At 38.3% G+C, this 21689-nt stretch overlaps 1 protein-coding gene across 1 annotated transcript in view; it reads left to right on the forward strand.

Moving 5' to 3' along the window:
- The window catches only part of Ccdc18 (coiled-coil domain containing 18), a 113988-nt gene that overhangs the window by 27468 nt on the left and 64831 nt on the right, over window positions 1–21689 (forward strand). Inside the window, exons 8-12 of the mRNA XM_026785039.1 lie at window positions 4069–4360; window positions 6510–6634; window positions 8080–8240; window positions 13825–14045; window positions 20179–20289. Coding sequence (XP_026640840.1) covers window positions 4069–4360; window positions 6510–6634; window positions 8080–8240; window positions 13825–14045; window positions 20179–20289 — 910 coding nt within the window. The remainder of the gene's footprint in view (window positions 1–4068; window positions 4361–6509; window positions 6635–8079; window positions 8241–13824; window positions 14046–20178; window positions 20290–21689) is intronic.

The following is a 21689-nucleotide window of genomic DNA, read 5'->3' on the forward strand; positions in this document are numbered from 1 at the left end:
TGGTTGTGAGCCACCATGTGGTTGCTGGGAATTGAACTCAGGACCTTTGGAAGAGCAGGCAATGCTCTTAACCTCTGAGCCATCTGTCCAGCCCCCTGTACTCCATTTTCTTTACTGAATTATTTTATAAACCCATCATTTTAAATATAATAAGACATGTTAATTCTAACACATTGTAAACGTAGAATAATACAGATTAATACAGAAAATGCTCTTGGAGTGTAATCACATTAGCTAGCTTCTAAAGATCTTTCAAGAGGAAGAAAATTATCGAGTGTAATTTTCTTTCTTTTTTTATATAAAAGAAAAAACAGAGGCTCAGAGAGTAGCCACTATTTTTCCTTAGTCAGGAAGGTAGATTAGGGACTGGCTAGGTGTGGTAAAGGCACTTGCTGCATAAGCTAGCCTATGTGAATTTGATTGCTGGCACCCACATGAATGTGGAGGGAGAGACCTGACTTCCAGCCTGTGCGTGAGGGCTGTGGCCTTCCCCTCCCTTCCTTTATCCCTCCCTCACACACATTAATTATAATGATCAAGAAATTTTAAAAATTAAAGATGTTAACTGAATTGGCTGACTCTGATACTCTATACAATATAAATTTTAATAACTAATAATTCTGATCAACTTTCAGAAATTTGTAGCAAGAAGGCCACTTGCTTGTTCCTGGTCACTTAACCCCTATATAATCACACAGAAACTGTATTAATTATGTAACTGCTTGGCCTATTAGTTCTAGCTTCTTATTGGCTAACTTACATATTGATTTAACCCATTTCTAGTCATCTGTGTATCACCATGTGGTTGTGTCTTACCTGCTAAAGTTCCAGCATTCTTCTCTGGCAGGGCTACATGGTTTCTCTCTGACTCCACCCTTTTTTCTTCCAGCATTCAGTTTAGTTTTCCCTGAGAATAGAAAACCTCTATTCTTTTGCCCAATCAGGCCAAGCCAGTTTTCTTTATTAATTAACCAATTGCATTTACAACATACAAAGGGGAATCCCACATCACCAAGTTAATATCCATTTTCATAACCTTAGACTATTAAGGTAGGGAGAACAATTAAAATAATTTTTTTGTAATTGTATAATTGCAACACATTTTTCTTAAAGTGGGTACATTTAGTATTTTGCCTTGGTAGATGAGATAAAATTACTCGAATAAGTCCGAGAATCTGATGTTATTAATTAAAACATATGATTCCAGAAGTGAAATTCTGCTAATTATTCTCTGATAAAATGTTTGATCACTAAAATTTTTATTTTATATTTTATAAAATAACTTTTAAAAAGATTTTGTCTTTATTTTAAATGTGTGTATATTTGTGACTGCGTCCAGGTTGGGGTGTTGTGTTTGTCAATACGATATCTTCAGAGGTTAGAAAAGGGCATTGGGTTTCTGCAGCTGGAGTTACATGTGGTTGTGAGCCCTACTATTGGTACTGAGAACTGAACTTGGGCTTTTTATAAGAACAACAATACCATTGAGCTGTATCTGTTTATTTTATAGTACTTATAAAATACTTTTTATACTTAGATACTTCTGTCCTGATGCTTCCCCATATACCAGTACTGGAGATCAACTCCATGAACTTGCAGATGTCATGCAAGTGATCTACTACTGATCTCTGTCCCTCGTCAAGTAATTAGACTTCTATTTTATTAAATTAATATTGTTTTTTGACAATTTCATATGTGTGTGTATGTACATAATATATTCTGATTACTCTCATCTTCCAATCTCACCTCTCCCTCCTCCTTCTTTCAGTATTATCCCCAAGTTCATGTCTTCTTGTGTTGTGTACAACTGAGTTTACGCAGGTCTGTCTCTGTCCAGGTTTGGGACTATGTAACGGAGCTTGGTATTCTCCCCAGTGGGTATACAGATGAGGACAGTGACCCCTCTTTTCACACTCATCAGGGAAGGGCAGGAGCCTGAGTGTCTTCTAACAGATCCAGTCTTACACCTGTGTGGTGTAGGCAGTGCTCATGCTCTGAATCCGTGATTACAGTGGATGTTTCATGTGCAGCAGATGACATTTTCAAGTTCTTTGTGTTTTTTCTATTTCACATAATGTTGACTATGAGTTTGTCATATTTAGCCTTTATTGTGTTGAGCTGTGTTTCTCTATACTTTTCTCTCAAGGAATTTTAGTATGAAGAGATGTGGATTTTGTCAGAGATGTTTTCTGTATCTGTCGAGATGATCGTGTCTCGACATGATTTCTGTCTCTATGTCCATTTGTATAACTTGTTATATTTGCATAAATTAAACCCCCTCTGCATGTCTGGAATAAAGCTACTAATCATCGCTAAATTTATTAATTTGAATCTTCCTTTTCTTTTAGTTAATTTGTCTTACAGTTTTCCAATCTTTTTGTCTTTTATTTTCATTATTTGTGTGCATTCTTTTAGTGTGAGTACAGGTGCATGTCGTGGCCCACAGAAATCAGGAGATGGTATTGGACCTCTTGGAGCTGGAGTTACAGCAGTTGTGAGCCACCTGACGTGGGCGCTGGGATCTGAACTTCATTCCCCATATTAGGAGTGGCAAATACCTTTAACTGCAAAGCTGACTCCCCAGCCTTTGTTTATCCTTTCAAAGAACCAACTCTTGGATATTTGTTTCCATTTTATTACTTTTTACCTTCTCTCTCTCTCTCTCTCTCTCTCTCTCTCTCTCTCTCTCTCTCTCTCTCTCTCTCTGGTTTTTCACTAAGTTTTCTTTGTGTAATAGCCCTAGCTGTCCTAAAACTTGCTCTGTAGACCAGGCTGGCCTCAACCTCACAGAGATAGATCTGCCAGCCTCTGCCACACGAGTGCTGGGATTAAAGGCGTGTGCCACCACACCCAGGTATTTCTGCCTGGTTTTAATTATTTTTCCTATTTTTTTTTTTTTAGTTTGGTTTGTTTTTTCAGACTGTCTTGTTGTTTTTCAACACAGGGTCTCTCTCTGTGTAGCCCTGGTTATATTTACTGAAACTCACTTTGTAGATCAGGCTATTCTTAGATCTGCCTGCTTCTGCTTCCTGAGTGTGGGGATTAAAGGCATGCACCACAATGCCCAGCGTAAATATTTTTCTTTGTAATCTGTCCTCAGGAAATTCAGCCAAGAGACATACAATTTAATCAGAAGTTTCCTTAGGAAAGCAAAGTAAACCATACACACCAAAGAGATAGGAATGGCTGTGCTGAGGGAGTAGGACAACAGCCCTTGGTTTTCTGTTTGGGTATTTACAAATATTTATGAAGGGAATGGCATTCTCATGGGGGGTGTTAGCATTTCCCCCCTCCCAGATCCTGGTGAACCAGATCTTCCTTCAATTCTGTTGAAAGTCTACAAAGATGAGAGGGGCTGGTGTCCAAACAGTAATGTAAATGGTGTAATGATATCAGATCCTTGGAGTCCATGGCGTTTGTTGGTATGCTATGTGGCAGGAAAGTGCCCTGGCATCTCAGTTTCTCCTCTTGTGGGAAGGACATGTCTCCAGCTTTAAGGAGGTTTAACTCTAACAAGGCATTCTTACATTCACAACACAGCTCCCAACAGTTCCCTGCTGATCTCAGTTCTGTAAGCATCTGTTTCTCTTTTCTTTTGTTCAAAAGATAGATTTACACACTTTAGCCTGGGCTGGTCTGCATGCATGGTATAGCACAGGTTGGCCCCAAGCTTGCAGCCGTTCTTTTGCCTTCCCCTCTTAAGTACTTGCAAGACATGCTAGCCACCATACCTGGCCTGCCGTCCTTGTGCCCTTGGGATAGATGTGACGAATCTTCAGAACATAGTTGTGTTCAGTGTGCAGCATTTTGTTGAGAATATTTGCTATTTTCAATCATGCCTGGCCTGCCATCCTTGTGCCCTTGGGATAAATGTGACGAATCTTCAGAACATAGTTGTGTCCAGTGTGCAGCATTTTGTTGAGAATATTTGCTATTTTCATATAGAACATTGGCCTCTACTTTTCCCTTTTTTTCCTTGTGCCCTTGCTTTAAAGTAAGACAATGTAAATGTGACTATTGAAAATGTATGCTCATTTTATTTTAAGTTTAATGCTGTTTTCTTTATAGGCAGTTAAAAGAAGAGAATAACAATGGAAAAGAAAAATTAAGAATTATGGCAATGAAAAATTCAGAAGTCATGTCACAGTTAACTGAATCTAGGCAAAGTATCCTGAAGCTAGAGAGTGAGTTAGAAGACAGAGATGAAGTATTGCGAGAAAAATTTTCTTTAGTAAATGAAAACCGAGAATTGAAGGTTCGTGTTGCAGCACAGAATGAACGACTGGATTTGTGTCAGCAGGAAATAGATAGTTCAAGGTTGGAGCTACGGAGCTTAGAAAAACTGATGTCCCAGATGCCGGTAAGTGTGTGTGAAGTGCAGTACGCTTGACTGCGGTGGAAGAGGAAGCCGCTGGGGTACAGGGCATCATTTGTGGCTGCTCTACTGGCTTACGTTCTTCTCCTTGTCTGTTCAGCCGGTTGTTTCCCTCACACTTACCCTTACTTAGTCTCTGAGATGCCATTTAGAAGAACTGCACAGAATTTTAAAAGATTTTTGTTGAAGTGTTATTTATATATTGAAAATTCATTCCTTTAAGGTATGCTATTAAGTGAGTTTTAGTAAAGTTACAACTTTGTAACAGTCACCACACTCCAGTGTTACATATTTTGCCACCCCTGGAAGATCGCTGGTGCTTCCACAGTTAGTACACCCACTTCAGGAAAACCAGCTATAGTTTTTTTTTCTATAGATTTTGTCGATTCTTGACATTTTATATGAGTACAGTTATAACAGCATGTTGTTTTTTTCTCTATTTTTCATTTCTTGAGAGTCATTCACATTGAAATATTAGTATTTCATTTCTTTTTTGTGTTGAATAGTGTCTTAGTTAGGGTTCCTATTGCTGTGAATAGATACTATGACCGTGGCAACTCTTATAAAGAAAAACATTTAGTTGAAGTAGGTTCTTACAAGTTTCAGAGCTTTAGTCCATTATCATTGTGGGGAGCATGGTTTGCATGGCCGTGCTGGAGAAGGATCTGCTACATGTTGATATGCAGGCAACAAAGAAGTACACTGAGACACTGGGCGGTATCTTGAGCATGTATGAGACCTCAGTGCCCACCTCCACAGTGACACCCTTCCTCCAACAAAGCCACACCTGATAGTGCTACTCCTTTTGTGATTATTTCCTTTCAAACCACCACAAAAAGTATTCAGTTATATCCATATACCATATCTTATTTAAGTACCAATTGGTGACCATTTGGGCTATTTCTGCTTTTAGTCTGTATTAATAGTGCTTATGTGAATATTGGCATAGAAGTTTTTTGATGACATGTTTCAGTTTTTCTTGGATAGATACTTAAGAATAAAATTTCTGGGAAATTCATATCAAAATGTTTCCTAAAATTCCTACACAGTTAGAACTCTTCTAGTACTGATTCTTGTTTTTCTTCATCTTTGTTGACATTTGCTGTGTCTCTCTATGTCCATCTTAGTCTGTGAGAACTAGTGTTTCACTGTGGTTTTAATTTTTATTTTTCTGATGGCTAATGTTCAGAAACTTTATATATACTTATTAGACTAACATGGAATTAAAAATATTCATGTATGCCAATGAGATTAGAAAGGCGAATGTCCATGTGCCAGAAATTTGACATTGATAGGTATGAAATAAAGGTAAGAATGAGAACATTATACAGGTGTGACACAGTTTGTTTACTTAAGAATGGATGTAGAGTGCATGGCACATTCTCCCCAGTATTAACGTGTGGTCAGTCATAAGGAAATCATCAGATTTGAGAACGTCATTTCACTATTCAAAAATGTGGTTGCAGAGAAATATTAACCTAATGAGCAATTAGCAGGAACAGGTTCTAAGCTCCTTGCCTTTGCTTTATCTGCTTAGACGTTATTTACCAAGATGTTAGTTTACAATTTGTTGCCTTTTAAGAGTGAAACATAATATGCAAATATATATTCATTTTAATATACTTATTTTAAATTGAAATTTGTATTTGTATTCAGTGTCAAGAGTGATTTCACATGATTCTAAAGGTGGTTATAATATATGTTTAGTCCTTTGTTTCATAAAATGCTAAGTCTGACTTGGGAATGTGGAGTTCATTTCTAGAAAACTTGATTTGGTTATAGCTCGAAGCTTTTAGTCATTGAGTGCTTCGCTCTTTGTCATAACTACGTTGTAAAATCCTGTATTAGTTTGAAATTCTTATATCTTTCCTATCCATATTCCAAATATTGCTACATATAGATGCATCTAGAAAAACTTCGCTTTGTGAGTTTTTGAAAAAACTATATGTAAATACTGTAATTCATTTTAATTATTAGGTTTTGAAATTTATTCATATTGATTTACACAACTCAAACATGCCTATACATTCTACTGATAGATGCCAGATTGTTTCCATGTTTTTATCCTGAGAATTCTAAGAAAACAGTTGTATCTTATACATAAGTTTATAAATGTTTGTTTTTACGCTTGCAGTTAAAAAGAGAAGTAGTTGGCTATAAGTCATCTCTTTCTAAGCACCAGACAAATACTTTTTCTAACAAGGAGGACAATTGCCTTGGCTGCTGTGAGGCAAATAAATTGATGATTTCGGAATTGAGGTATGCTTTTCAGTTTTGAAAGTTACAGTAAATAGAATGTTTTGTTAGTCTTTAAGTTAATATGGTTAGTTGAGTAGTTTAAAAAACATAGGAAATTCCAGAGAATCTTATAAAAATGTAGACTTCCCAAGTTAAAACTGATTCTTAATATTATCTATATTGTAAATGTTTATATTCTTACATAGTTGTAAATATGTATACTAATGTTTATATTAGCTTAGCATCATTTAAAAAAATCTATTCTTTAGGGCTAGAGAGAGTGAGAACATGTACCGCTGTTACAGAGAATGTTGAGAGTCCCAGGATTCATGTCAGGCTGCTAACAACAACTTGGAATTCCAGCTCTAGGATATCTAATATCTCTGACTCTGCTGGCACCTGCATTCATGTTTTCATACCTTATCCTATAAGACATACATATACACATAATTAAAAGTGAAATAAATCTTACCAGGTGGTGGTGGTGCACACCTTTAATCCCAGCACTTGGGAGGCAGAGGCAGGTGGATCTCTGTGAGCGAGTTCCAGGACAAGCTCCAAAGCTACACAGAGAAACCCTATCTCTAAAAACCCATATGTAGGTGTGTAAATATATACTTATACATATATATGTATATAATAAATCTAAAAAAATTCCATCCTTATTAAGATAGAGTAATTGGTCAAAGGATACATTTGTTTGGTTACCTTAATAGTTGTAGGAATTCCAAAGCATCAATAAAGAATTATGTTTAAAAAAATAGTTGTAGTAATCTTTCCTAGAACTGTGTCACAATTAATTTATCCATCCTCTCTGATAGTTACTTAGTTTTTAATTTTTGTTCCATTATTGACAGAGCTTATAGGTTGTAGAGTATTTATATTTTCATTTTTTTTTTTTAAATCATGTTTGAGAAGTGACTGAAGCAGCTTGCAGTCCAGATAGTAGTTTGTTAGGAAAACCCATTCCTAACTGGCTGTGTGCATGCTTTCGATTCCAACACTTAGGAGGCAAAAGCTGGTGGATTTCTAAGTTTGAGGCCAGTCTGGTCTACGTAGTAAGTTTCAGGACAGCCAGAGCTATGTGGAGAGATCTTGTTTCAAAAAAGAAAAACAAAAATACCAAATGAAGAATTTGTGTGTCTTGCATAAGAGTTGACTGTTATCAGATTTTTAAAGTTTTTACTCATTTCATTATTTTATTTCTCTCTATCTCTGTCTGTCTGTCTGTCTGTCTGTCTCTGTCTCCCCCCCCATAGCAGTTACATGGAGTTAAACCCCACTTCCAGGAGTCATTTCTCTCTTACTGTAGGACCCAGGGGCCAAACTCAGGTCCTCAAGCTTCTGCAACAAGCACTTTCCTCACTGAATCATCTTATTGACCCAGTATTTACAGTTTTAAAGGTGAAAAATATTACTTTAAAAATAGAATCTTAGTCATTTCTGCTTTTTTTCTTTTGTGCTAGGATTAAGCTTGCAATAAAAGAGGCTGAAATTCAGAAGCTTCATGCAAACCTAACTGTGAATCAGTTGTCTCAGAAGTGTGCTTCTTGTGATGGTGTTCAAGAAGGTGGCAAAGTAAACACTTTAGAAACAGAGCCTGTTAAACTAGGTGGTAGTCAAATTGGTGAGTATTTTAAATTGAATTACTTTAATAAATGATAATCAGTTTTTGTTAATAGTGTCCTAAAGGAACAGATTATTGATAGCATTTAAAAAAGTACGCTTAGTCTCTTATTAATACTTATGGTTTGAAAAGACAGCAAGAATTATTGTATGTTGTGGGAGGTCCTTCCACTCCTTCAGCCAATAGCCGCTGAGATACCAGCCCATTGGGGCGTGGTCTCTCTCTTTAAAAAAGCGGTGTCTTCCCTCCTTGCTCTTTCTTACTTCCTGCTCCGCTTCAGGTGACTAGACTCCTTCCTGATTGCGCAGAGGGCTGTTGTCTGGGACGGTGATCTGTAAGTTTTTTCCCCTTTAAATAAATACCACCTTATTAATCATAATTCCAAACTGCTGTGGGATTGTTTGTGATTTACGCCTTCAATTGTATAATTGTTAGACTATCCATTATTTTAAAATTACATTGCTGAGGGGCTGGAGAGATGGCTCAGCGGTTAAGAGCATTGCCTGTTCTTCCAAAGGTTCTGAGTTCAATTCCAGCAACCACATGGTGGCTCACAACCATCTGTAATGAGGTCTGGTGCCCTCTTCTGGCCTGCAGACATACACGCAGACAGAATATTGTATACATAATAAATAAATAAATAAATATTTTTTAAAAATTATATTGCTGAAACAAAATTTTATCCAATAATATGTACCTGTTTCAAATAGACAGTCAGGTTACCAATCATGGAGGCACACCCCTTTAATCCCAGCCATTTGGGAAGTAGAGGCAGGTGTGTTATTTTTACTTTGACACAGTGACTGTGCTTTAATCTACTGCTGAGTCAGCAGTTGCAACTCTGCAGTCAATGGCCTGCTTCTCAGGCCACAGCCTGGCTGCTCTGGCTGCACCTGGTGATAATTCTGCTCCCACAGGCACCGGCCCTGTTTCTGCCAATAAATGTCGCTTTAACTAAATCTCAAACATTGTAATTGTGAATAAGATTCAAGAGTCATAGGCTGGGGGGAAAACCTGAGAACTCAGAGAGGCTGACTAGCAACGACCTGACCTTCTCTCCTTGCTGCTGGTGTCTACCAGAGCAGAATTCTAACAGGAATTAGCAACCACTGGTCATTAATATCTCTTGATATAAATGGACTCAATTCATCTATAAAAAAAAACGACACAGGCTAGCAGATTAGATACAAAAACAGAATCCATCCTTCTGCTGCATACTAGAAACACCTCAACCTCAAAGACAGACATTATCGTAGCATGATTAATAAAAACCCAGAGACAGATATTCAGCCTAAAGGTCAGAAACGCAAAATAGCCAGCCACTGGCTCATATCTCTACCTCAGTCTGAAATGGCGTTCCTGCCTCCAGGAATCTCAGAATGAGACTGTGAGTGAGAGCTGTCTTCTCTCATCCCATATTCCTCTCTAGTGCTTGGTTGGATTAGAGGCGTGCACCACTACGGTTTCTATGGCAAACTAGTGTGGCTACTAATGGGTTTAAAAGTGTGTGTCACCACTACCTGGCTGTAAGGCTGGCCAGTGAGGCTGTTTTACTCTCTAATCTTCAGGCAAGCCTTATTTATTAAAATACAAGTGAAGTATCACTACAAAATATCTTGGGGTAACTCTAACCAAACAAGTGAATGACCTGTATGTCAAGAACTTTAAGACTTTGAAGAATAAAATTGAAGAGGATATTAAAAAATTGAAAGACCTCCCATGTTCATGGATAGATGTAATTAACATAGTAAAAATGACTATTTACAAGTTCAATGCAATGCCCATCAAAATCCTAACACAATTCTTCATAGATCTCGGAAGACCAATACTAAATTTCATATGGAAAAACAAAACACCCAGGATAGCCAAAACAACCCTGTACAATAAAGGAATATCTGGAGGCATCACCATCTCTTCAAGTTGTATTATAGAGCTACAGTAATGGAAAAAAAAAGCTTGGTATTGGCATAAAAGCAGACAGGTGGACCAATGAAATTGAAGACCCTGATATTAATCTATACACCTATGAACACCTGATTTTTGACAAAGAAGCTAAAATTTTGAAATGGAAAAAATAAAACATCTTCAACAAATGGTACTAGCATATCTATATGTTGACATGTAGAAGAATGCAAATATATTCGTGTCTATCCCCATGCATAAAACTCAAGTCCAAATGGATCAAAGACTTCAACATAAATCCAACCACACTAATGCTCATAGAGGAGAAAGTGGGAAGTACTCTTAATGCATGGGCACCTGAAAATACTTCCTAAATATAACAGCAGTAGCATACTTCAATCAACAATTAATAAATGGGACTGCCTGAAACTGAGAAGCTTCTGTAAAGCAAAGGACACCGACAAAACAATTGCCTACAGAATGGGAAAATCTTCATCAACTCTATAACTGACAGATGGCTGATCTCCAAAATATACAAAGAATTCAAGAAACTGGACATCAAACTACCAAATAATCCAATTAAAAATGGGGTACTGATCTAAACAGAATTCTCAACAGAAGAATCATCCTGAGTGAGGTAACCCAAACCCAGAAAGACAAGTGAAGTATGTACTCACGTGTAAGTGGAATGGTCAAAAGACACTGAAGGTAATGCTCAATATCCTTAGCCATGAGAGAAATGCAAATCAGAACAACTCGTAGATACTACCCTACACTGATCAGAATGGTTAAGGTGAAAAACAGTGAAGAGGAGGTGAAGTCAGGGGAACACTCCTCTATTGCTGGTTGGAGTGCAAACTTGTATAGCCAGTTTGGAAATCAGTATAGTGGTTTCTTAGAAAATTGGAATCAATCTACCTCAAGACCCAGCAATACCACTATTGAGCATATACTCAATGGATGTACACTCGTACTACAAAGACATTTGTTCAACTATGTTCATAGCAGTAATATTTGTAATAACCAGAAACTGGAAACAACCTTATGTCCCTCAACTGAAGAACAGATAAAAAAATGTGGTACATTTATACAATGGTGTACTACATAGTTGAACAAATGTCTTTGTAGTACGAGTGTACATCCATTGAGTATATGCTCAATAGTGGTATTGACATCCTGAAATTTGTAGGCAAGTGGACGGAACTAGAAAAATCATCCTGAGTGAGGTAACCCAAACCCAGAAAGACAAGTGAAGTATGTACTCACGTGTAAGTGGATATCATACATAAAATAAAGGATGACCAGCCCATAGTCCACAACCCCAGAGAAGCTAGAACCCTCATCCAGAAACAGATGGAAGCAAATGCAGAGATCCACAGCTAAGCACAGGGCCAGGCTCCTGGAGTACAATCGAAAGAGTTATGAACTGTAGTGTGTGTGGGGGGGAGGGGGTCACTTGTTTGTCCTGGCCACCCAGAACTGAAATAATCACACAGAATTATTATTTAAATCAGTGCTTGGCTCATTAGCTTAGCTTTTTATTTGTTAACTCCTATATCTTAGTTTAACCCATCTCCATTAATCTGTGCATCACCACAAGGTTGTGGCCTACCAGCAAGGTTTTAGCATGTCTGTCTCCAGCAGCAGCTCCATGGCTTGTCTCTGACTCCTCCCTTCTTCCAGCATTCAGTCCAGTCCTCCACACCTAGCTCTGCTCTGCCCCACCCTCCCTGCTCTGTTATAGGATCAAAGCAGTTATTTATTCATTAGTGGTAATCACAGCATACATGAAATCCCACATCAATGCACAAAGTGGTCAAGACCATGATGGGGAAACCCACCACAGAATTAGCTGAACCCGAAATAGTGAGAGGTCACTGACTTTGGACTGACAAGTGGGGAACCTGCATAGCACAGAACTAGGTTCACCCCCTGAATGCAGGTGACAATCATGTGGAGGGGCAGTATGTGGGCTACTGCCAGTGGGACCAGGATCTAACCCTAATGCATGAACTGACCCATTCTCTAAGGAGAGATACCTTGCTCAGCCTAGGTGCCTGCGGTGGAGGGTGTGGGGGAGCCTTGGTCCTACCTCAACTAGGTCATGAGACAGACTTAGTTTTCTTCCCAAGGGAGGCCTTACCCTCTCTGAGGAACAGCTTGGGGTGGTGTAGAGTGGGGGAGTTGGAGGAAAGGAGGGAGGGGGAACTAGGATTGGTATGTTTAAAAAAAATAGTTTTTCCATTTCTGTGAAAAAACCATTGGAATTTTAATGGGTATTTCAAATTGGATCTCTAGTTTGTTTTGAGTTCTGTGGCCATTCCCACAATTAATTCTGCCAATCTGAACACAGGAGATCTTTCCAACTAATACTGTTGTCTTTAGTTTCTTTCTACATTCTCTTGATTTTTTTTTTTTTATTGTAGAGGTCTTTTGTAGCAAGACCTTTTCTGTCTCATCAGTCAGCTCCCAAATAATGAAACAGAGACTTCTTAATAATTATGAATGTTTGGTCTATAGCTTAGGCTTGTTCCTAACTAGCTCTTATAACTTAAATTAACCCATTTATGTTAATCTGCATTCTATTCTGTGGCATTACCTTTCTTCAGTCTTGTATCTTCTGTTTCCTCTTCATGTCCTCTAGTGTCTCTCCTGCACCTAGCTTCATCTCTTCCTTCCCTTTCTTCCCAGAAGTCCAGCCTAGCTATTGTCCATTTAACTCTTTATTAAACCAATCACAAGGTGTCTTGGCAAAGACACATCTTTACAGTGTACAAAAAGATTATTAGACAACAACAGTCTTTTGCTACCTTAGGTTATTTCTAAGTACTTTAAATATTAGGTCATATTGTTTCCAAATTGGGACCTCCCCCTCCCTTATTTCTTATATTATTGCTCTAGCTAAGACTTTAAGAACTATTTTAAAATAAGAGACAAGACAGTGAACCTCCTTGTCTTCTTCAAGGTTTTGAAGGAAATAGTCTTCATTTTCTCCCATTTGGTATAATGTTGGCCAAAGGTTTCGTTGTATAAAGCTTTTATTATGCTGACTTATCTTCCTTATATGCCTAGTTTCTTTAGGTTGTTTGTTTGTTTATTTATTTATTTATTTATTTTTGAGGCAGGATTTCTCTATAGCTTTGGGGCCTGTCGTGGAACTAGCTTTTGTAGATCAGGCTGGCTTCAAACTCACAGAGGTTCACCTGCCTCTGCCTCCCAAGATCTGGGATTAAAGGCGTGTGCCACGACTGCCCAGCTCAGGTTGTTTTATTGTGATAGAATATTGAACTTTGTTGAAGGCCTTTTGTGCATCAATTGAGTTTTTGTCCTTACAAGTCTTTTTTTTTTGTTTTTGTTTTTGTTTTTGTTTTTGTTTTTCGAGACAGGGTTTCTCTGTGGCTTTGGAGCCTGTCCTGGCACTAGCTCTGTAGACCAGACTGGTCTCGAACTCACAGAGATCCGCCTGCCTCTGCCTCCCGAGTGCTGGGATTAAAGGCGTGTGCCACCATCGCCCGGCCTTACAAGTCTTTTTATGTGCTATATTACAGCTACTAAGTTGCATATTCTTTAATTATTTAAATAAGAAAATAAACTTTATTATTAAATCTTTCAAGTAATTAAGTCAATTTTTGACTCTTAGAACTTTTATTTAGAGCAATTTTTCTTTTGTGTTAAATTTCAGAAAATGTGAAGGAGAGAAATAAACATACTATAAACAAACAGTATGAAAGAGAGAAAGAAAGACTTGCTACTGGAATAGAAGAACTGCGTGCTAAGCTAATACAAGTAGAAGCTGAGAATTCTGATTTGAAGGTTAACATGGCACACAGAACTAGGCAATTTCAGCTGATTCAAGAGGAACTGCTAGAGAAAGCTTCAAATGCTAGCAAACTGGAAAGTGAAGTAAGTTTGGATTTATTCGGGTATAAGTACTAAACTTTGAGGTAAAAAAATAGTATTGCTATGGGGTTTTGTAAATATTGAAGTCTAGATTCATAGGGCTTTGGAAAATGGTACCATGTCTTTTAAAACTATAATGGAAATGTATGTTTAATTTATACTGAAAGTAGGAATATACTACCTAGTAGCTAAAAGTTCTCAAATTTGATGGAACTAATAAAATATGTTTATGTAAGATAGTACATGTTTATTGATCTTAGGTTCTGATTGGAAGACAAGGAGTGTTAATAGAGAATTTCAAATTTCAGCACCAACTGGAATGCTGTGAACATGGAGATTTCTGGGTTCCTGGCTGTAGACTGATATTTCTTTGGGTCTCCAGCTCACAAAAGAACAGCACAAAGCCAGGGCGGTGATGGTGTATTTCTTTAATCCCAGCACTCGGGAGGCAGAGGCAGGTGGATCTCTGTGAGTTTGAGGACAGCCTGGTCTACAAGAGCTAGTTCCAGGACAGGCTCCAAAGCCACAGAGAAACCCTGTCTCATAAAACAAAAACAAACAAGCGAAAACAAATAAAAAAGAACAACATGGAGACTTATTATTGATTATGAAAAGGTCAGCCTATAGCATAGGGTTGTTCCACTCGCTCTTTTAACCCACTTTTATTCATCGACATGTTACCATGTTACCTTCTTTCCTGTGTGTCTTCTTCCCCTGTGTCTTGCTGGCAACTCTGCCATTCTTCTAGAGCTTTCTCTGTCCAGAATTTCAGCCACACCTCCTGCATAGCTATTGGCTGCTTAGTGTTTACTAAACCAGTCCCAGGGGCATATCTTTATGCACTGTAATAGAATGTATCAACTGTGACTCAGCAGGTATAACTCAGGAATCTAATTTTAAAATGTTACATGTGAATCTAATACTGTGGGTTATATTCTGAAAGGTAACTATGCATGTTTTTCAATTAGGTAATCTTTTAAAAGAAATTATATATTTGTGTCATTAATTTCTGTATGGCATATTTCTTCTGCCTTACAACTTCTAAAAAGTTTCCCAGTGCAAATCTATCAGTAAATAGGTTTTTGTCTGAGAAAACTTTCTTCTCATAATCTGAAAGTTTTTTATTCATAGATTAGAGAATGTCCCATAAGCCCCTTAAAATAAATCTTTAAATTGGAATATTTTTTTCTTAAAATACATCTTGATCATACTTTTCTTTTCTTCCAAATTCCTCCCAGATCCTACTAAACTCTGCCATTTTTTTCTCTTTCATATTAGAAAAAAACAAAACAGGCAAACAAAAGGAAAAACACCCACACCCTCCCCTAAGTCACACAAGAAACATATACCTACTAAGAAACAAAACAAAGAATAATAATTTAAAAGAGCCCCTGATCTTTATGTTCCCGTTTACTGCATGAAGAAACTTCTCTGGTAAGGGATGGATGAGACTGATCAGTGGGTATATCAGAACGTCTTTAGGAGTCATTTTATTGATCTGTTCATTTAGCAGAACCAGTAGTATTTGGTTTTCACTAGGTCCATGGCCTAGCTAGTCCCACTCGGATTCTTAGTCACCTGAGCAGTATCAGGTATGGGTTCCAGCTTGTGTAGTGGGCCTTAAATCCAATCAGAGAGGGTTGGTTACTCCCACAACATGAGCCGTGATTGCACCAAAACCTCACCATTTTAGATTAGGGCTAGTAGCTAGGTTGATGGTTACCTTTTCTTCTGGAGCAGCATGCAGAGTACCTTTCAGTTTATGGACACCGGTCAGTAGGGTTGAAGGCCCAGTTAGGCAACAACTTGACTTTTCCACATCCTATGAGATATGTAGATGTTGTCTTCAGTAATTGGGCCTTACCATCAATTTGTGGAGGGCACCTGCTAGCCATGGCAATAGCCTGAGATGTTTGGGGTTTCCATGGGTCCCCTTTGGTGAATGACTCAACTAGTTTAACCCATTCCTAACACTGGAGGTTTCACTTGGTGGCAAAAGATAGTCGTCTAGTTGAGGCATTGTCTCCTGTTATTTATATTTCTTTCATTTATGTATCTATTTTAGGAAGATTCTACTTACAACTGAATAAATAGGTTTCCATTTGAGCCCTCAAATGGCCTTGAGTGTTGGCTGTTCCTCACTGTATTCTCTTCCTACCCTTCTCCATCCCTTTCCCCATTTAGTCCGCCCAGTCCAGTCTCCCCTACCCTCTATAATTATATATTCTAGTTTCCCTCTACAAGATAGCTAACCTCTGTTGTTATACAGGCTGTAGCACACCTGTTTAAGTCTTAAAGGCTAAAAGCTACATCTAAGAGAGGATATACAATATTTGGGGGGCGGTCTGTGTTACCTCATTGGGGATGATTTTTTTTTTCTATCTCCATCCATTTACCTGCAAGTTTCATAATACCAGAGATCCGCTTCTGCCTCCTGAGTGCTGGGCTTAAAGGCGTGTGTTATCACGCCCAGCTAACTTTCACTAGCTGAACAATATTCCATTGTGTAAATGTACAATTCTTTCACTGGCTGGTAGACATCTAGGCCATTTATAGTTTATGAATAGAGCAGCAATAAATATGAGTGAATGACTATTCTGGTAGTAGGCTATAGAGTTCTTTCGGTATATGGCCTGGATTGATATGGCTGGATTTGGTGGTAGACCTAGTCCCAGTTTCCAAGGAACTGCCAAACTGATCTGTGTAGTAGCTGTACTAGTTTATACTCCCAATGGCAATGAATAACTGTTTTCCTTATCCCACATGCTTGCCAATATGAGCTATCAGTTTTAGTGATCTTGGCTATTCTGAATGATGTAAGATAAAATCTCAATGTAGTTTTAATTTGCATTTCCCTAATTGTAATGGATTTTCTGCAAGTCCCTGGCGGTGGCAGACAGTGGGTCCCAGGACGGTGCAAGTCACCGGCAGTGGGCAGCAGGAACAGCCAGTCCTAGGTAGGGACTATGCACGAGACCATGCCACAGGCAGGTGGAAGACACACAGATAGGCACACCATACCGAGTGGAGTTGGATATTTATTTAGTGGTTATGGAAAGGAAGGGAGAAGGGCAGAGAGAGAGAGAGAGAAGGGGGAAGGGGAGAAGTGGGGAGAGGCAGAAGCTGCTTCTCCTAGAGGAAGACTAACAAAGTCGAACATTTAAGTGATTCTCAGCCATTTGTGTTTTATCTTTTGAGAACTCTGCTTAGTTCTGTACTCCATTTTTAACTTGAGTTATTTGTTTTCTTGATATCCAGGTTTTTAGTGTTTTATATATCTTAGATTTTATCCTCCATTGGATTTGTAGTTAATAAAGATCTTTTCCCATTCTGTATGCTGCTGCCTTGCCCCAATAATGTATTCTTTGTCAAATAGAAGCTTTTCAGTTTCCTTAGGTTCCGTTAATCAGTTGTTGGTCTTAGTTCCTGTGCTATCGGTGTTCTGTTCAGAAAGTCTGTTCCCATGCCAATGAATCAAACCTATTCCCCACTTTATATCCTCTCAGATTCAGGGTATCTGGTCTCAGGTTAAGGTCCTTGCTCCATTTTGGGTTGAGTTTTGTACAGGTGTCCTGACCAGCGGGAGTTTTGTACAGGTGTCCTGACCAGCGGGACACGAATAGAACCAAATTCGCCTGGAGGCGAAAGGCAAGAGACACAAGAGACACAGACTGTCCAGCAAGCCTGAATTCTGATCAAACTGCAAACTTTATTTTTTTCCAGGAGCATTTTATAGCAAAAGGGCAGGGGGCAGGGAGGGTAGGATGCTGGAATGTCAGGTCCTGAGGCTTCTCTGGCTGAGAGAAAGAGATAAATTGGGTTCTAAGGGTCTGTGACTTTAAACTAACAAAGGAAATGCAAATTGCTCCTGAAGCCTGGGGCCTGTAGGTCTCACAGGGAGATAAGATACTAGGTTAATTTCCTAGGCCAGGAACTTGCTCTGCAGAGGTAAATATCTTACTTACTTTGTGACTTAGATGGCTATAATCAAAATACAGGTCTTTGCTTCCAGCATACAGGGTGATAATTATGGATATATTTGCATCCTTCTACATGTAGCCATCCAGTTTAACCAACACCTTTGTTGAAGATGCTGTCTTTCTTTCAGTATGTATTTTTGGTTTCTTTGTTAAAAATCAGGTGTCTGTAGGTGTGTGGATTTACCTTTGACTCTTCAATTAGATTGGTTGATCAATGTGTCTCTTTTTATGACAATGTTATGTTGTTGTTTTCATTCCTATTGCTCTGTAGTACAACTAGAAATCTGGAATGGTGATAGGTGCAGCGTTTCTTTTATTATCCAGGATTGTTTTTAGCTATCCCGGCTATTTTGTGTTTCCATATAAAACTAAAAAGTGATTTTCCACTTTGCCAATGGTTTTCAGTTCTGTGAAGAATTGTATTGGAATTCTGATGGGGATTGCTTTTGGGAGGATGGCCATTTCACTTTATTAACCCTACTCATCCATGAGTATGGGAGATCATTACCATTTTCTGAGGTCTTCTTTATTTCTTTCTTCAGTGTCTTAAAGCTTTTATTACTAAAGTCTTTCACTTGCTTGGTTATTCTAAACTTCTTTCTGTTTACTTTTTTAAGATATTGTGAAATTATTGTGAAAGTACTTTGCTGAAAGTACTTACCACCTGTAGAGTATTGTAGGAGGCTGCTTGTTTGTTCTCGGCTGCCCAGTACTGAAATAATCACACAGAAACTGTATTAATTACAGCAATGCTTGGCTTGTTAGCTTTTGCATATTTCTACCTCACTCTTAGCTCTTAAATTAACCCATCTCTATTCATCTGTGTATCACCATGAGGCTGTAGCTTAGCGGAAAGATTCCAGCTTGGTGGCGGCTACATGGCATCTCTAAATTCCGCCTTCCTTCTCCCAGCATTCAGTTTAGTTTCCCCGCCTAGCTCTACTCTTTGCCCTAACACAGGCCAAGACAGTTTCTTTATTAACCCATGGTATTTACAGCATACAGAGGGGAATCCCACATCAGTAGAGTTTAGTGGAATTTTTAGGGTCTTTTTTTTTTTTCAAGGCAGAGTTTCTCTGTGTAGCTCTGGCTGTCCTGGAACTTACTTTGTAGACCAGGAGGGCCTCTCACAGAGATCTTCCTTCCTCTGTCTCCCTGAGTGCTAGGTGATGTGGAATTCCCCTCTGTATACCATTGGTTAATAAAGAAACTGTTTTGGACCTGTTCAGGGAATAGTGGTAGGCAGGGAAAACTAAATTGAATGCTGGGAGAAAGAAAGAGGAGATAGTGAGAAGCTACGGAACCTCCACCAGAGACAGACATGCTGATACTTTGCTGGTAGGCCACGACCTGTGGTTATGCACAGATTAATGGAGATGGGTTAAACTAAAATGTAAGAGTTAACCAGAAATATGCTTAAGCTATTGGCCAGACAGTATTACAAATAATATAGTTTCTGTGTGATTATTTCTGGAGTCTGGGCATCCAAAAAACAAACAAGCGATCTTCCCACAACAGCTGGGATTAAAGGCATGTGTTATCACAACCTGGCTTTCCCCCATCTTTTGATTTACTGTTCTGGGGTTATTTATTCCTTGTGTTTTCTTGGGTGTGCTAAATCTTGAGACTGAATTTTTCCATCTAGTTCCTTCTGTATAGCTAGATTGGTAGATGGATGCTGCTTAAACTAGGTTTTATTATTAATGATTTTTTTTCTCTGTATTCATTGATTATTTTGCTGGCTATAGTAATTTGGGCTATCACCATGTTATGGAAGTACTCTACTGCTGAGTTGTATCACCAGCCTAGTTCTAGTTCCTAAGTATATACATTAAGAGATTATTTGCTGGGCATTGGTGGCACACGTCTTTAATTCCAGCACTCAGGAAACAGAAACAGGTGAATCTCTGTGTGTTCACAGCCATCCTGGTCTACAGAGCTTTTCAGAGCTGCTTACACAGAGAAGACTTTCTGTTTTGAAAAACAAGCAAAAAAAAAAATTAAAAATTTTCAATGTATTTTTTATCGATTACCATAAATTTCTCTGGTTTATTAGCTATAGTGTATTTCAACTTTGGAATGATGAATAGGTATTTGATTTTAAAATGTATGTCATTTCTTTTAAAGCTGCATTGTTTTGTTTTGTTTTTTTTCAGATGACAAAGAAATGTTCTCAACTTTTAACTCTAGAAAAACAGCTGGAAGAAAAAATTATTGCATATTCTTCTATTGCTGCAAAAAATGCAGAACTTGAACAGGAGCTCATGGTAAAATCTGCCATTTTATTTTGCTTTTTAATTGTTAGTCTTTTTTATCTATTATGTAGTATTGTAGCAGCAAGGAACCACTTGTTCGTCCCAGCCTCCTTTACCTGGAATAAGCACATAGAAACTGTATTTATTCAAACACTGTTTGGCCCATTAGCTCTAGCTTCTTATTGGCTAACTCTTACATCTTAATTTAACCCATTTCTAGTAATTTGTATATCTCCACATGGCAGTGGCTTACCAGCAAAGATTCAGCATGTTTGTCTCTGGCGGCTCCATAACTTCTCTGACTCTGCCTTTCTTTCTCCCAGCATTCAGTTCTGTCTTCCCCGCCTACCTAAGTTCTGCCTATCAACAGGCTAAGGCAGTTTCTTTATTCATTAACCAGGAAAGCAGCATAGATAGAAGGACCTCCCACACCATAGTATGACTTTGAGGGTTCTTTGTTGATTTCTAATTGCGATTACTGATTTAAAGATAATAGTACAGCGTTGAAGTCACCCACTATTATTCTGTCAGAACTTATCTAACCTTTTATTCCTTTTAGTGCTTGGAATTGCAGCCAGAACATTTAGTGTTTGTATATTTCCAATTGTTACATCCTTGTGTATACAGGCGTACTTATCCATGTGTGCATACATAGAGTCCAGATATCAACATTGGGAATCTTTTTTTGTTTGTTTTGAGACATGATCTCACTATGTAACCCTAGTTGGCCAAATTCATGGAGATCCTCCTGTCTTCACACGCTTAGAGTTGGGATTGAAGGCATCTGCCACCTGACCAGGCAAACACTGGGTATCTTCCTTTTCATGTGAAGTCAGAGGACAGTCTATGAGACAATTTTCTCTTCTTGCCATGTGGATCTCAGGGATTTAATTCAGGTCTTCGGGCTTTGTATCAAGTATCTTTATCCCTTGAATCATCTTACTGGATTGTCTTTGCTTTGCATTTTTGAAATACTGGCTAGAATATGTTGTAGAGAGTCTCTTTTTTGGTCATTTGTGTTTATGGTTCTAAAAGACTCTTGGATTTGAGTGTTTAGCATTTTAAAATTTGTTTTCTGCAGTAGCTTTAGGGAATAGCTATTTTTAGTGGCTAGTTTTTACTTCATTTCTTTCTCCTACCCAATGCATTCTTAGATTTGGTATCCTTGTAGTATCCCAGTGTTTCTGAGTTATGGCTGTGCTGCTGCTGCTTCCTTTCTTCTTCCTTCTTCCTTCTCCTCCTTCCTTCTCCTTTCTTTCTTTTTCCTTCTTTTTCTTCTTCTTCCTCGTCCTGCTGCTTCCTTCTCCCCATCCCTGTCCACTGATATGTGAAAGTAATATTTCTTCAATTTGATCTTCATCCCTAGTATCTCTCTTATACTGATAATTTGTTTATGTTTTAACAAATAAAGC

Source organism: Microtus ochrogaster, linkage group LG1, assembly GCF_000317375.1.
Source record: "Microtus ochrogaster isolate Prairie Vole_2 linkage group LG1, MicOch1.0, whole genome shotgun sequence".
Taxonomy (NCBI): Eukaryota; Metazoa; Chordata; class Mammalia; order Rodentia; family Cricetidae; genus Microtus; species Microtus ochrogaster.